We start from the raw sequence: 15,450 nt of genomic DNA, 5'->3' as shown, positions 1-15,450 counted from the left end.
ATGTAACCCATTTAATGTTAATGAGATACTTGGATTTTTGCATCTTTATTTTGTTTCATCATCACAAGCAGCGCTGGAAGGAAAAAAGAACATCTTTAAACAAATACCTGTGCCAGCTTTTTGGAACAAGCCCTTGCCCACGGTTGCGGGTCAGCTGTAGCCACCGCGTTGGTGCCGTGTGGGTGTGCGGCTGTGCCGTGCAGATGCGGTGGGTGGGGACGGACGGTGGCGGAGTCATCTCTGAAACAGCGCCCCCTGGGTGTAGTTAACCGCTGTTACAAATACACTGGCCAACCCTCAAGGGACTTCAGGAAAACCTAGGTAACTAATGCGAAGATGTTGGATCTCTTCAAAATGCCAAAGCAGAGCTGTTAATCGACTTAGAAACGGGGGTCCTTGGGGCCCCACAAAGACCTCCAGGGGTGGGGGGGTGGGGGTGTCCTGCATTGGCAGCCAGCTTTTGGCTTCACAGTCCCAGCAGCGCCACCCTCCCAGCCCCCCCACACCCCCACCATGGAAGGCTCCCAGGTCCTCATTCCTGTCACACACGGGACCGTGACAAATATGGCATTTACTTACGACTCCCTGGGATGCATTTTCCTTTTGGGAATTTGGAAAAGTGTTTTTTTCTAAAGGGGGTGTAAAGAAGAAAAAGGCAGTGTTTTCAGAAAAGAAATCGAACAGCTCTATCTCAGAAACTGTCCTAATTTTTTTAGGAAATATGGTCAACATCCTGTCATGAGGATGGATTGTGTGGCCCCTCGGGGGGGGGGGGGGGCAATGGACCACGGGCCCAGAATAAGCCTGTGTTTCCATCTCATGTGTTTGCGCCTGAATGCAAACTGTTCCGCTTGTAACATGTGCTAGAGAGACCTCTAAGTGAGAGAAATACTACGTTCCCAGAAGAACAGCAGAACTGAAATATCTGGCTTTACGACAGGTCGACCAACATAAACTTTTACGAGGTCTCGCCAGACGGGAACGTCCCTTCCGTGGTGCGCAGTTTTGAAGACATTGGCCCGAGCTTCACCTTCTCCATTAAGGTTGGTTCGCCCATCACGAGGGATGGGAAACCAGAGGGAGGGGAAAGGAAAAGCTCAGGCTGGGGGAAGAAGAAGGAAGGAGAAAGAAGTTGAAACATACCGGTGGTCCCCACGTGGAGCACACGTGAGATCCCCTGGGCCCCGTCCCCAGAGCATCTGAGGTGGGGTGGGCCTGAGAGTGTGCGTTTGGGACAAGTCCTGGGCGACCCTGGTGGTGGGCCCAGCGGCCATCCTAGGAGAGTCCCAGAGATGGGCCCCAGATGTAAGGTTCCGGGCTCTGTGTGTGTCATGTGTCCCGGGTGAGGGGCCATGGGTGCGTTATGAAAGAAAACGGTCAACATTACCCAACGGAATGCTAGTGTGATGGCGTTAGCGTGGGCGGACACCTCTGGAATGGGATCAGTGCGCCAGTGCGCCCTTTGGGACCACTTCTCTTTCAGAAGCCGTGTCCCATCTGTGTGCAGCTGTGCGTTCTGTAGTCAGGCTCGGCGGTGTCTAGAAATGTTGTAAAATCCGTTTTATTGTCTATTGGTATATGCAATTATTATTTTTTTAATTTTACCTTTTTTAAAAGATTTTATTTATTTATTTTTAGAGAGGGAAGGGAGGGAGAAAGAGAGAGAGAAACATCAATGTGCAGTTGCTGGGGGTCATGACCTGCAACCCAGGCATGTGCCCTGACTGGGAATCGAACCTGCGACACTTTGGTTTGCAGCCCGCGCTCAAGCCACTGAGCTATGCCAGCCAGGGCTAGTATATGCAATTATTCATCTAAAGATTATTATCAAGTATGTAACAGAGAAGTTAATATGTAAAGGTAACTATTGTACAATATAAATCACAGAAACTTTGGAGAGTAAAAAGGAAATTCGTCCACCCCCTGAGTCTGTACAATTCTCTTTTGTACAGCTCTTACTAGTCTGTTAAACGGTTGCAACCCTGCAATTTGGTGGTTTAAGACAAAAAACCTTTAAACGGTCTTGACTGCGGTCCGGGCACTGAAAGGTATAAAATGTGCGTGGCGTTTGGCAGCTGCCTCTTTGATGCACCATCGGTCCGTCAGCCGGTAGTGACAGTAGGGCAGCAGTCACAGAGGCGGTGATAAGAACCAGCCTCTGTATCCAGAGCTTTGTCTGCGTTGGCCCAGTGGCCCCACATGGGTGAGGATGTCAGTTAAGATTCCTACTCCCCTGGGTGCCACCCGTGGACAGCAGTGTGGTGACTGTGGGGGAGGAGGGAATACGGGGACGCAACGGTAATGGGAAAAAATACAATAAAGGTTAAATTTAAGGAATAAATGAAATGTGTAACAAGCAGCAGGGCACAGGCACTGGCCGACGCGGGCAGACCCCCCACCCGTGAGAACGGGCACTCTACCTGTGGCCCCCACCTGCGTTGCTGATCCTCTTTGTTTCCGGGGACCAAGGAGGCCTGCGGGGGCCCCGCACCCTGCCCGGGCCACACTGCCCGTCGGCGTAGGGGGCTGCCTCGTGCCCTGGCAGCCCAGCCCCACAGACGGCGGGTGTTGTTAACCGTCTCCTAAGCCACAAGGTATCCCCCGTTCACACTGCGGAGGTGACGATCTCTCCAGTCAATAAACAGACGGTTTCCTTCCGAACCGCGCAGGTGGCCACGGGAAGCATCCCGGTGAGCATGGCGTCCGTCACCGTCCGCGTGCCCCAGCACACCCAGGCCGGGAACCCGCTGCTGTACCTGACCGGCATCCACACGGACCAGGTGAGGCCCGCGGGGTGCCTGGAACGGCGTGCTCTTTCAGCCCGGAGGCTCCCACGGCGGGGGCGGGGGGGGGGGGACGGGGGGTCTCGGCCAGCCGCTGCAGGCGGGAAACGAGGAAGGTGACCCGGGGACCCTGGGTGCCAGGTCACGAAACGTCAGTTGCGTGCTGGACGCAGGATGTCGGTACGAGGAGACAGATGTCTGAGTCTAGATGGCCGGAGTGGTTCCCGGAGCCCCACCTTGGCCAGGTGGAGGGCCGGCTCTGTCAGAGCCCTGTCCGGGGACAGCTTAGCCAGCCAGGAGGTGACAGGCTGCACCCAGCCACCGTTAGCAGCTGGAGTTTCCACCTGACGCCCTCACCCTGGCCGCTCATGTCCGTCGCTGAGGTCACTTTTTGGATAACAGTGATGCCCAGGCCCCCTCCCCGCTACCTGCCGTCAACCGGGTGTCTCTCCGGCTAAGGCCCCAGCACCTGCGTTGGTCTCTAAAGCCCCCCGGGGGGCTGGGACCTGCTCCGACATTGACCCCCACGGTCCTCCGGCACTTACTGGGCTGGTTCTCGTGTCAAAGTCCTAAACCGTTCCACTAGAGGGGGAACCCTGAGTGAAGTCACTCACCGTCATTGTCACTGCCGGCTTGTCTCGTGACCGATGCGACCCAGCAGCCCCCCGCAGTCAGGCCTGCAGCATCTGAGTGCGTCCCAGTTTGCGTGAGTGACGCGAGAGCGTGTCCAGCTCCGCGGTGAAGCTGGCCTAACGGTTCCCCACCCCCCGTGTGACAGTCGGACTGTCCTGTGACAGTCGGACTGTCCTACCAGGTGGAAGGGACCGACTGGGTGTCCTTTCTCGTAGGCCGGTGACATCAGCTGTGACGCCGACATAAACCCCCTGAACATAGGACAGACGTCTTCTCCCGTATCTTTCAAGAGTGAAAACTTCCGGCACGTGAAAGAATTGGTGAGGACCGGTTAACGCGGGGACAGCTTCCCTCGGGGTGTCACCGCTCCACCTGCCCGGAAACGGAGGCACTTATTTCTACCCGCCCCTCCCCCCCCCCCAGTCAGAGATTCCTGTTCGGCCTCTGATGGCCAGTATGCATCGAGGGCTAGAAACGCTCTCAAGTCTAGGATTAAATTGTTTTATTTCACGGTGGATGGAGGCAGCAGGAGAAGAGGATGAAATAGTTTCCTTCTGAAGTAATTAATTATAGGGCAGTGGCTACAAATACAGTTGAAATCTAATGTGTAAAAACTCCCAGTAGAAACTCGTCTCAGAATTTTGCTTACTCTTGTGAAAATGCTCTGATTTTGTGACGACGTCAACTGCTAAGTGGAAACAGCACAGACCAGACTTGACAGCAGCAGCCAGGACACAGACACTGAGGCTCCTGGGAAACGGGACAGCTGGCCGCCCGACAGTCCACCAACAGCCTCCGCCCCGCGTGTGTCAGCACCGGTCGGCACACACGCGAGTGTGGATACTGTTGCACAGATGCACAGTGCCACCTTTTCATAGGCCAACGTGCCAGCTTAAAACAGACTATTTTTTGGAGCAGTGTTAGCAAAACTGAGTGGAAAACACAGACATTTCCCACATCCCCTTACCCCACACAGGCGCAGCCTCCTGCTCCCCAACCCCCACCCTGCACCCGCCCCCACCAGAGTGGTACCTTCCCATTGGTGGGCCCCCATCTCAGACGTTGTAATCACCCCAAGTCCAGAGCTGACCCTGGGGTCACTCGGGGCAGGGACGTGATCGGTTTGGGCACATGTGTGATGACACGTATCCCCATGAGAGCGTCACACGGAGTCATGTCACTGCCCGGCAAATGCTCGCCCTGCATCTCCCCCTCCCCCCGATGGTGGCAGCTACTGATTCTTCTGTTGTCGGCCTCCTCGGAGCCTGAGGGGGGGCTTCCTGGTCCGTTGTGTTCCGTGGCGGAGCTGTGTTGCCTTCTGTGGTGCCCATGTGCCCAGGCATCTGCCTATTGAGCGCACCGTTGCTAAGCCCGGGTTAGTGGTGGTGGTTCGGCCTCAGAGGCGGTCCCGAACAAAGCAGGGTCATGGACGTCCCCCCGCATGGCGCGCCTGTCGCCCGAGGCCTTCTGTGCAGACGGGGACGTCCGGGCAGCGTGGGGGGACCGCCCCGTCGGGGGGCACAGCGAAGAGCTTTAACTGCCGGTCCTTCGTGAGCTCGCCTGTGTCCCTCCGTCCACCGCATCCATCTCTGTAAAAGGGTGACTTCTCTTTCCCAAAGCCCACACTAACCCTCTCTGTTTCCTCCCCCGGCCCCCGTGATCCCGCCCTCAAGAACTGCAGGATGGCCTCCTGCCAGAACGTCACCTGTTGGCTGAGGGACCCGCAGCTGAAAGCCGAGTACTTCCTCAACGTGTCCACCAGGCTCTGGAACGGGACGTTCGCCGCCGTGAGTGTCGGTCCTCTTCGCTGGGCGTGTTGCTGGGCGTGTCGCTGGGCGTGTTGCTGGGTGCTCGGGCTTCGCTGTCGTCGAGAAGTTCCCACCCCCTGGCCGCTGGCCGCGGCGCCCACCTGGGCGAGAGCAGTTTCGCCCTGAAGCCGGGTGCTGCCTCTCCTCCCAGAGCTCGTCCCGTCCGGCCAGGTCTCAGAGCCCCCCCACCCCACCCCCGTGCCCATCCATAACGCACCTCCCTCTCAGGCTGCACGCAAGCCCCGCACGCTGGCCTCGGGGCACCGTGCCAAGGTGACCTCTACTGCCCCCGGGCTCGAGGGGCCCCCCTGCTCGGTCTCCCTCCCCAGCTCTGGACACTCCCGCCTGCCTTCCTCCCCCCCTCCGCTGCGCCCCCGTCCAAGTGCGCATGACGGACTCTGCCCTCCCCCCTGGAACGCCCAGCCTGCTGTCCGGCGGACCTTGGGTCACCCCGGGGGATGATTCCAACCCAAGGCAGGGTTCCCCTCTCTGTGCCGGAGCAGGTGCCGCTGGCCTCTCCTGACCCACCCTGTCCCTGGAGGGAGCGCAGGGCGCGCACCAGTTTTTAAGTCATTTCAATCCCACGAAACGGTTGAAAGAAGTGCCAAAACACTGTCAGCGTGTTTTTCCACTTGGCAGGTGGAGCTGTGGTGCTATCCGCTTTCAGCGGAGGTCTGGGGGCCAGAAGTCGGGTCTGGGGTGACAACGAGAGGGAAGGCAGGCTCCCGGAGTCGGACTGCAGGCCTGGCTCCCACGGAGGCCTCCAGGGGGCCCTCGTGGCTCTCAGCGGATTTTTTTTTTTTATTTTTTTTAACAAACATATCAGCCCCGAAGGCGCTTACCCACCAGACTCGACTCCCTGCTCTCTAACCACTTCTCGGTCTGTCTGACACACCCCATGCCCCGCCGTGGGGTTTGTGTCTGGTTAGAGAACTACGTGCCCAGAAAACCTGTCCCTGGAACCGAAGGATAAGCAACATTCTTGGATAAAGATACAACAGAAAGAGGAATCGTGGAAAGCAGAGGAGAGTGGGGGGGGGCGTGGAGTGAGAAGGTGGGCTTCCTCTCGCTTCCTTCCTCTTGTTTCGCCTTCTCGTGGGCTGCGTTTGCTCTCCAGCTGTGGGGGCCCCCAGATCCCGACAGATGCGAAGCCCGCCCCCCCCCTCATCCCACTGTCCCAGCTGCTGGAGCTCAGTGCTGGGTTTTCCCCTCATCCTGGCTCCCCGATGCCTGGGTGGAGGAAGGAGCCCTGTTTCCATGGCAGCCGCAGTCTGCAGCCGGGAAGGAGCCCAGCTGCTGCAGATCAAGTGCCGTGGTGCCGACTCTGCAAAAGCCATTGGGTTTTTCAGGAGTTTATCTAAAGCTACATCATTTTAACCGTCAGGCTTTTGAACTTATCCGTCCCGAGGTTTTCAGGAAAAAAAAAAAGGTTTTGTTTCTGGGAGTGACGTTCTGAGGAAGTGTAAGATTGGGGCTTTTTCCGCGTGGTTACGAGGGTTAGACTGAGAAACGACCCCGAGCCCCTGGGCGGGCTCCCGCTGGGAGGTCAGGTGTGCATCTCCACCGCGTTTGCAGCCCTTCCCGCGGCCAAGGGGCTGCTCTCGGTGTGAACGTGGGCCTCATTTCCTGCATCAGAACCGTTAGTGTGCTGTCCCCCCCCCCTTCTGATGCAGATCAAGGTAACAGGACAGGGAATCTCCTCTCCCAGCGACCGTGTGGGCCTCCAGACTGGTGGTCCCATGGACCACCACGTGGACGCAGACCCTTGCTGACCGCTGGTCTCGGGCGTGCATGGGATACGCCCCGGGCACAGCCCGCCGGCCCTGCAGGAGTCCTGGTGCTTGTGCGGCGGGCCTGGCTCGGGGGCGGGGGGGGCGGGTTATCAGCGTTGTGAGGGGACTCTTTCATCCTTAGTCTGTAGGGGCTGTGAAACCAGCATTCGCTTCACTGGTGGGTTTTGTTTTTTTTTTAATTAAACCGTCATCAATACCCTTTTTAAAACTGATTTTGAGAGAGAGACAGACATCAATCTGTTCTTCCACTTATTGCTGCCTTCATGGCTCTCTTCTTGTCTGTGCCCTGACCGGAGCTCGAACCCGCCCCCTTGGCGTATCGGGAGGATGCTCTACGAACTGAGCTAGCCGGCCGGGGCGTCCACACCCTTCAGTAAGATCTGTGCCAGAGACGGGGGGTCAGAGTTCGTTTCTGATGCAACCTTCCACGTGGAGAAGGTGAGGAAGACTGACCAGACACTGAGCTAGTGGAAAGGAAATGCAGTGCTCACTCTCTGGATGCGCACGCTCCTCTTCTGGCTCCCAGACAGAGCTCGGCCGGCCGCCTCCTGGAGCACTGCGCCCCGGGCCCTAGCAACCAGGAAAACCGAGTCCTCGGAGCCAGGGCGCCGGGCGGCGGCTCTCAGACCGGGGCGCCACGTCCTACTTCAGAGCAAGCCTCAGGCCCGTGTTTCGTCATAGAGAAAAGACTGTTCACACCGACCATGTTGCCGGTGGAAAACAGATTTGTTTTTCTACAGTAGATCCAAGGATGCATGCTAAATTATTTCATGTTAGGTTACTGGAAATATCAGCATAAAATGTACGTGCCTTCTCTGGGCCTGCCCTAAGTCCTGTGTGTTTTGGTAGAAACGCTCAGATTAGGAAATCTGAGATGAGGAGCCCTGTCATGTACATGACAAGTCCAGGGCTCTGCTGCGGACGTGTCTGGTCAAGTTCAAGGGTCCTGTGGAGCAGCATTTCTTGACACATGTGCACACCAAAGGAACGATTCTGTTTCTTTTTCATCTGATCTCCCACTCGGTTACATCCCTTACTGAAGGACACAGGTTAAAAAAATGGAGTTTGCCTTTTTCTAGTTTTCCAGTTTCAGTAGACAGGCGGTATCATCGGGTGTTAGTCCAGGCGCACAGCACAGTGGGGAGATGACCAGGCCCTTCACAGAGGGGCGCCCTGACGCCTCCCTCCCACCTGGCATCACCTACAGGTGTTACCATAGTTTTGGCCGTATCCCCTGCCCTATACTTGACATCCTCGTGGCCGACCTGTCGCTGCCCATTTGTAGTTCCCAGTCCCGCCCCTTTTCCCCCCAGTCTCCCCACCCCTCCCCTCGGGCAGCCAGCAGTCTGTCCTCTGTCTGTAGGAGGCTGTCTCTCTAAAAACTTCAAGTTTGTGACTTCCGCTCATGTGGCCAGCCTAAGATTTTAGAAATCTGTGCCGTGGCCTTCTCCAGTTGAAAGCTTCACTTCCAAACCCTTGTTCCGCAGCCGCGGTTGAAGTCATGATCGCCCGGAGAGATGTGTAGCCTCGCCCCGGGGAGTCCGGGGTTCTCTTGCTAGGCAGGCCCGCCAGCCACCAGGGGAAGTCCAAGGACACTCGCCACATGGCCCGTCCCCTGTCCCCGGCCCCTGACACTGAGTGTCTGGAGTCTCCACCTTGGCCTTTGCTCCTGTCACATTGCGCGGGGAAATTAAGGGACCGTAACCGGGCCGAGCCGCTCGCCCGCGCCTCCGCCCAGGTGACACCTGTTCTCCGCTCTGTGTTGCAGTCCACGTTCCAGACCGTGCAGCTGACGGCCTCCGCGGAAGTGGATACCTACAACCCGCAGGTGTACGTGATCCAGGACAACGCCGTCACGGTGAGCGCCTCGGCCCCTCCCATGGGCCACAGGGTCCGTCTCTGAAAACGCACAGTAGGGCTGCTTCTGGCCTGCTGGTGCGCAGCGTCCGCTACCGACACGCTGACCACCTGATGTCCGTTTACGTTGAGCTGTGGGCCAGGGTGTTTGCTCCTTGGCCGCCTCCCCGCCCCCACGTGGGCAAAGCCGGGTCGGACGGAGGGTCCCGTGCAACACACAGCCCCCAGGACCCCGGCTGCCGTGGCTGCCTTGCCCCTGCCCGGACCCGCACCTCCAGCCTCCTTCCTCCTCCTGCTCCCACGCAAGGGTCCAGGTCTTCGCCCCTTTAAAATCCGAGTCCTGCTGCTCTGAAGCGTCTGTTAGAGCACTTTCCAGAGCAAGTGCTGATGTGGGCCGAACAAACAGGGCATTTAGCAGAGGGCTTCTTCTTCCGCAGCATGCCTTCTCACGGACACTGCGCGAAATGTCCATTCATGAGCTCTGACCGTCTAGAAAGCTCTAAATGCTCCCCTTGATTAACAAAAGTTTCACAAAGAAATGTGCTTTGGGAGAGAACAAAGGCGCCCTGTGTGGAGAGCTGGCCGGGGCACGTTCCCCGCGCCCCGGAGCTCTGGGCAGAAGATGCCGTGTTCAGAGACGGCGGGGGTGCCCTGCCCGGCCCTCGGCTGGCACCGCCCCGGGCGTTTTCCTCCCAGAGCTTTTGTTAGGAATTGGAAGGCAGTTTGAGACTGTCCCCCGAGGCCAGCCTGGCGTCGGTCCCCTGCTGCAGCCCGTGACCTTGAGGACAGAGCTGGTGGCCTATGAGAGCGCTGGGCCTCTCGCTGCCGGGGAGTGAAGGTCACAGCCCAGCTGTCCCGCTCTCCGCTCAGGGAAAGGGGTTCCCCGCCTCAGGGGCCGCTCTTCTGTCCCTGGACCCCCCCCCACCGCGGACGGCGCCCTCTTTGCAGCAGAGGCAGGGCTGTGGGGAACCAGAAATAGAAGCAAAGGAAATGTCACCCTCCAGTTCAAAGTGCTGTGAACTTAGACAGCGGGGAAAGCGCTATGGAGGTTTTTAAAGTTCACTTTAGAAAGATGGGGTGTCCAGACAATGCCTGGGCCTTTGCTGAAGTTTTCTTTCTTTTCTTTTCTTTTTTTTTTTGAAAGCAGTTTTAAATAAATGTATTAATTGAAAATTCAAATGAACAATTTTAAGGAACCCTTTGGGAAATTTGTCTTTCCCTGGCTTTCTCTGAGCAATACGGATGAATAACAGGGGTCAGCCACTCCATTGCTGTGTCCGTGAAAGCAGTCTGTGCACCCAAGTAAAACTTGGGTACGTTTTTGAATAATATTTGGGACCCAAATAATAAATTGACGTATAAATTCCTATAGGTAAATATGTGACTCTTCAATGTTTTTGAACCCCAGGCCCATTTACAAATCTGACCCCAAAAACTTTACACTCACAGACCCCCGTAGATGTGCGGACCCAGCCCGGAGACTTCTAGACTAGAGAGCAGTGGAGCCACGACCGCTGGAAAGCAGCGGACCGCATGGGGGTGTAGCTGCCGCATTCTCGAATTCCCAAAGCCTTATTTTGGCTCTTGCAGATACAAACAGAGATACAGTCACCGCAAGGCCAGACTGAAGGCTAGCCCAGCTCACCAGCCCTGTGATGCAGAGCAGCTCTCTGCCACTGTGGTCAGGGTAACTCAGGGTACAAGCAAGTAAATCAGTTAGGCTCTGTCCCCTTGCAGCTCTCTGAGAACGTGTTGGGTTGGCCGGAAGCGTCATTTGGTTTTATCTGTAACAGGGCTCTAGTGGCGCTCAGTTGTCTTTAACTTCATTGGAAACAATGTTGTTAGCTTGTATTGTGACAGCTGCCATATTTAGTGTGCATTTAAAAAAAAAAAGCTTATCAAAATTGGTGCATTTTTGTGCAGCCATTTTTTTAAAGATTTCATTTATTTATTGTTAGAGAGGGGAAGGGAGGGAGAGAAACATCAGTCAATTGGCTCTCACATGCCCCCAGCTGGGGACCTGGCCCATAACCCAGGCATGTGCCTTGACTGGGATTCAAACCAGCGACAGCTCGGTTCTCAGGCTGGCACTCAGTCCACTGAGCCACACCAGCCAGGGCATGTGAAGCCATTTTCATATTGAAGATGGAAGAAGATAGGCAACATTTTCAGCACTTAGACTGTATCATTTCAAGAAAGGTGAAACGCAACTGAAATGCAAAAGAGACGAGTGCAGTGTGTGGAGAAGGTGCCGTGATTGACGGGACGTGCCAAAGGTGACTCGCGAAGTTTCGAGCTAGACACTCCTCGCTGACAGTGCTCCACAGTCGGTGGACCAGCTGAAGTTGATAGCGATCAAATCGAGACGCTAACTGAGAACAATCAATGGTTTACCACACAGGAGATGCTGACATACTCAAAATATCCAAATCAATAACGTGTTCGGTGAAAATGAAAAAATGGGTTCTTTATTTTATGGGAAAAACCATACAGACTTTTTGGCCAACCCAATACTTTGCAGAGGAAGTGGCTGTGATTCTTCCTACCATTAAAAAAAAAAGACTAGACAGTTTTACCATTAAAAGTCGAAGGGTAGTCACTCTATTGCAGAGCCACAAAGACTGCCAGGAAGTGGGCACAGAGCATCAGAGGTAGCCAGCCTCAAGGACAGTCTCCTCACTGCAGAGGACAACCTGAGCCCTGAGACATTCCTTCTGGGTTTTAGCAGCGCACACCAGAGACGCTTGGGTGGGAGGTTAGTGAAACAGCGTTTTGGGAGCCCACATGCAAGTGGCTGTTCCTGGGGTTTAACCACAGGCCGTGGACTCCCTCCCGGGACTGGGCTCCAGGTGCTCTCGCTGGAGGATAAAACCGTGGGCGGGAAACTGAAATTCCGTTTCGTAGATAACGCACACACCTGACGCCGCCCGAGGCGGCGCGTCTGCTCATGCGGCGCAGTGGAGAGGAGGAGGCCGGAGAGCGTGTGTGTGTTCCTGCCTGCGCTTCGCAGGGGCGTGTTGTCCAGAAACCGCCCTGCGCCATGTTTAACCGAAGAACAGGATCCTGCACCAGTCGCGTGACTGTCATTTACCAAATCGGAGAATTGACAAAACCGTCTTTTTGGGGGGGCTCGCGCTGGTTCACTCAGTTCTTGTGTGTATACGTTTGCAGATTCCCGTTACGATAATGAGACCCCATGAGAAAGCCGAAGTGCCCACCGGAGTCATAGTAGGAAGTGTCATTGCTGGAATCCTGTTGCTGTTAGCCCTGGTTGCAATTTTATGGAAGGTAAGCAAGGTTTCTTGTTGTAAAATACGGGGCCCCTGCCCTGGCTGGTGTGGCTCAGTGGGCTGAGTGCCAGCCTGAGAACCAAAGGGTCACAGGTTCAATTCCCAGTCAGGGCACGTGCCTGGATTTCGGGCCAAGGGCCCCAGTGTGGGGTGCACAAGAGGCAACCACACACTGATGTCTCTCTCCCTCTCTTTCTCCCTCCCTTCTCCTCTCTCTAAAAATAAATAATTAAAATCTTTTTAAAAAAGAGCTCAGAGCCCCTGAGGACCTCCGTCTTGAATTTCCCAATCAAATATCGATCTTGTTTCATTGGGCCCCTCCCTGTCACAAGGAAAAGGCTGTGTGCGCTGTGTGCAAAGTCCCCCTCCCGTCCTTGAAAACAGTGAGGAAGGGTTTCGCCTCCTTGGTCCTTCCTGCCCATAGGCTCTCCCCCCACCCTCCTTCCAGCCAGACCCCTGAAGGTCTTGTTCAACCGCAAATAAACACTGGCGTTGATACAGTTCAGTCCGGCTCTCGCAGTGAATTTCCTCCCCGAAGGGCTGATGCCTGGGCAGGCCGCACGCCACCCCGTCCAGAGCCCCGGTGGGCGGTCCCCACTGAGGGCAAGTGGCAGCCCAGGGGGTCTCTCTCAGACCCCACCCACAACGAACCAGGGATGGTAACACTGTGACAACATTGTCTTCACAGCTCGGCTTCTTCAAAAGAAAATACGAAAAAATGGCCAAAAACCCAGAGGACGTGGACGAGACCACAGAGCTCAACAGCTGAGCGCCCGCCGCGCACCGGCCGTGAACCCGGCAGCCTCCCAGCCAGGGTCTGCTGCTGACGTGGATTTTTTTAAAAGGAAAAATCCCAGTGTTTTGTAAGGCAATAGGTGAACTAGCCTGATATTTTATTTTAAGAAAACTGCAGGTCAGTTTGGAAAAAAGGAACCAGGGGTGCAGGTGGGGGTTATTTTATACGGAAACATGATCTTTATCTGGCTGGTCCAGGGTTTACATTATAATGTGCACTGTGTCAGAAAGTGAAATGCTCTCACACTTGACATGTCTTAAAGAAAAATGTAACCTTTCTTAGATGTTGGGGGGAAGTGGGGAAAAACCCAATTGTGTAAAATGATTGTTTTTTTAAGCAGCAACAAAAAAGCTAGATTTGGTGTAGGAAGATACTTGCTCGGATACGGATGTTTGGGGGGAAAAAACCCCAACAGTCTTCAGCTTACGCTGCTCGCCCAAAGTTGCCGCAGAGTTTACGGGAAAATTTTGTCGATAAACCAGGTAACATTTGCTGTCATGACCCGCGGCTGCCTCCTCCCATCATCGCCTTCCTGCGGTGGTGGGTGTCCTTAGGAGACCTCCAACAGCTGGGTGCGATCCGCCAGCAGGGGGCGACTCTGGTCTCGTGGGCCGAGGGAGCTGAGAGGCCGAAGCACGGAAAGTTGTGGCAACGTTTATGGTCCACCAGAGGGCGGAGGGCGGAGGGCGGCCGGCGTCGGGGGCAGAAGCAAGAGGCTTCCTACCTCCTTCCGGTTCACGCTGGCTGCCCTGGCTGGCTGGCTGGCTGGCTGGCTGGACCTGGTGAATTTTTAAAAGGGGTAACGTCTCTGCCGTGTCACCCCCTTCCACACTGAACCCCTGGAGCCCCATCTTCTAGAAGCCCCTGGGCCTGCCTCTTCTCCAGGGGTCTGCGGTGGTCCCCCTCCCTCTACCCGTGTCCAAATATCCGTCCGCCTCGGGCAGCGGCTCTGCATGGGGGTGAGGAGGACACGCTGCCTGTTCCACTCAGTGAACTTGGGGAGCTCTTTCCACTGAGTGTGAAACCAGCAGGAACCACGGCCGGAGCGTGTTTCCAGCAGCTGGAACAGGTGCAGGTGGCGTGAAGCAGGCAAAGGAAGACACCAGCTCAGGACTTGGCCAGGAGGGACAGGGGTAGGTCGGCGCCCCTGAACTAGCCAGGGCGCCCCCTCTGTGCTTGTCTCCTTCCGGGGGACCCAGACCTCCATGGTGGCGGCGGCTGCCCCTTGGGCACGTGTGCTCACAAGCTGGATTCTCGGGCCCCCTCTCCTGAGGCTCTCCTTTACTTGGTCTGAGGGGGATGAGAGGCTCAGGAACCCCTCGTTGAAGAAGCACCCCATCGGTGTGGGCAAATGGACCTCCTTGAGGCCCAGCCCCCACTCTTCCTCTGCACCTTCTTGCCTGGTTCTGGGCGCACCTGTTCTTGCAGGGAGGGGCTGGGAGGAGGGCGTGGGCAAAGCAGTGGGGCCAGTGCCGGGCACAACGGCAGAGCGGAAGCTTCAGGCCAGTCCCGTCACCTCCGTGGACGTCAGTGTCCTCGTGGTGAGATGGGAAGACGGGGTGGGGCCCAGCGGGGACGCTCTTAGCTCTAAAAGCCCGGGGTCTGGATGTCCTAGAACACTTGTAAGCCCTCCTCCAAGGTCTGGCTGGGAAAAGAAGTCGGAGGGCGGCATGTGCTTGCCCGTGTGCACCGGGCCCCCACACCCTCCCGGCCCGGCCCTGGGTCGGCAGCCCACAGCTGTGCACGGTTTAATCATTACCTTGTGTTTGCCGAAACAAAGGAGAACAGCCACTTTAAAAGGCCAGGGTGCTCTCTAGCCAGCGAGCTGGAGCCCAGCTTTTCCGACAGCAGCTTGGATGAAAACTGTTTCATTGCAATGCAATTTTTATTTACAAAATGCGAGGGGAGAAACTGGTCGTTAAGCCGATAAAGAATGTGTAATAAACCGTGTCACTTCTGTGTGTGTGTACACACGCTGGTTCCTCCACGCGCGGGACAAAGACTCCGTGGCTTCGGCCTCGCCCCCTGGAGTAAGCAGTGGGCCGCGGCCGGAGCTCCGGCCAGCCCGGCTCCGGGAGCTGCGCCGGCGGCACGGTTCCCAGGAACCAGCATGACTCCCGTAAACGCAGTGAATGAGCCGCCGGTCCGCCCCGTCTCACACGAGGTCCGGCTTCTCGGGGGAGGCGCTACGGACGCTACAGACGCTACTGACGCGTGGGCGGGGCCGCGTAGCCCTTTCCCCTGGGCTGTCCTGCGCCTCCTGGTACTTGTAGCGCCGTTCCAGGCCCCCCCCCCCCCACCACACGCTGGGACCACTCTTCCCCGCCTGGTCGTGACCATCAAGTCTCCAGGCGCTGTGTCCGCCTCCTGGGCAGAACCACCCGGACTGAGACCCGCTGCGTGGGCCACACGCGGCCTAAGCGCACAGCCTCTGCGCCCAGAGCCACCGCCGAGGCCGAGGCTGCAGCTACGTATCCACACAGGAGCATT

General features: G+C 56.6%; 1 protein-coding gene across 1 annotated transcript in view; it reads left to right on the top strand.

Moving 5' to 3' along the window:
* ITGA2 (integrin subunit alpha 2) overlaps positions 1-13,000 on the top strand; it is a 74,226-nt gene extending 61,226 nt beyond the window's left edge. Inside the window, exons 24-30 of the mRNA XM_036020160.1 lie at positions 941-1,043; positions 2,670-2,780; positions 3,632-3,736; positions 5,090-5,203; positions 8,786-8,875; positions 12,046-12,162; positions 12,853-13,000. Of these exons, the coding sequence (XP_035876053.1) occupies positions 941-1,043; positions 2,670-2,780; positions 3,632-3,736; positions 5,090-5,203; positions 8,786-8,875; positions 12,046-12,162; positions 12,853-12,933 (721 nt within the window). The 3' untranslated portion in view covers positions 12,934-13,000. The remainder of the gene's footprint in view (positions 1-940; positions 1,044-2,669; positions 2,781-3,631; positions 3,737-5,089; positions 5,204-8,785; positions 8,876-12,045; positions 12,163-12,852) is intronic.
* Positions 13,001-15,450: the final 2,450 nt, after the last annotated feature.

The sequence above is a fragment of the Phyllostomus discolor genome, chromosome 3 (genome assembly GCF_004126475.2).
Source record: "Phyllostomus discolor isolate MPI-MPIP mPhyDis1 chromosome 3, mPhyDis1.pri.v3, whole genome shotgun sequence".
Lineage (NCBI taxonomy): Eukaryota > Metazoa > Chordata > Mammalia > Chiroptera > Phyllostomidae > Phyllostomus > Phyllostomus discolor.
The sequence above is the reverse complement of the archived record's forward strand: the minus strand, read 5'-3'. Positions and strand labels throughout refer to the sequence as shown.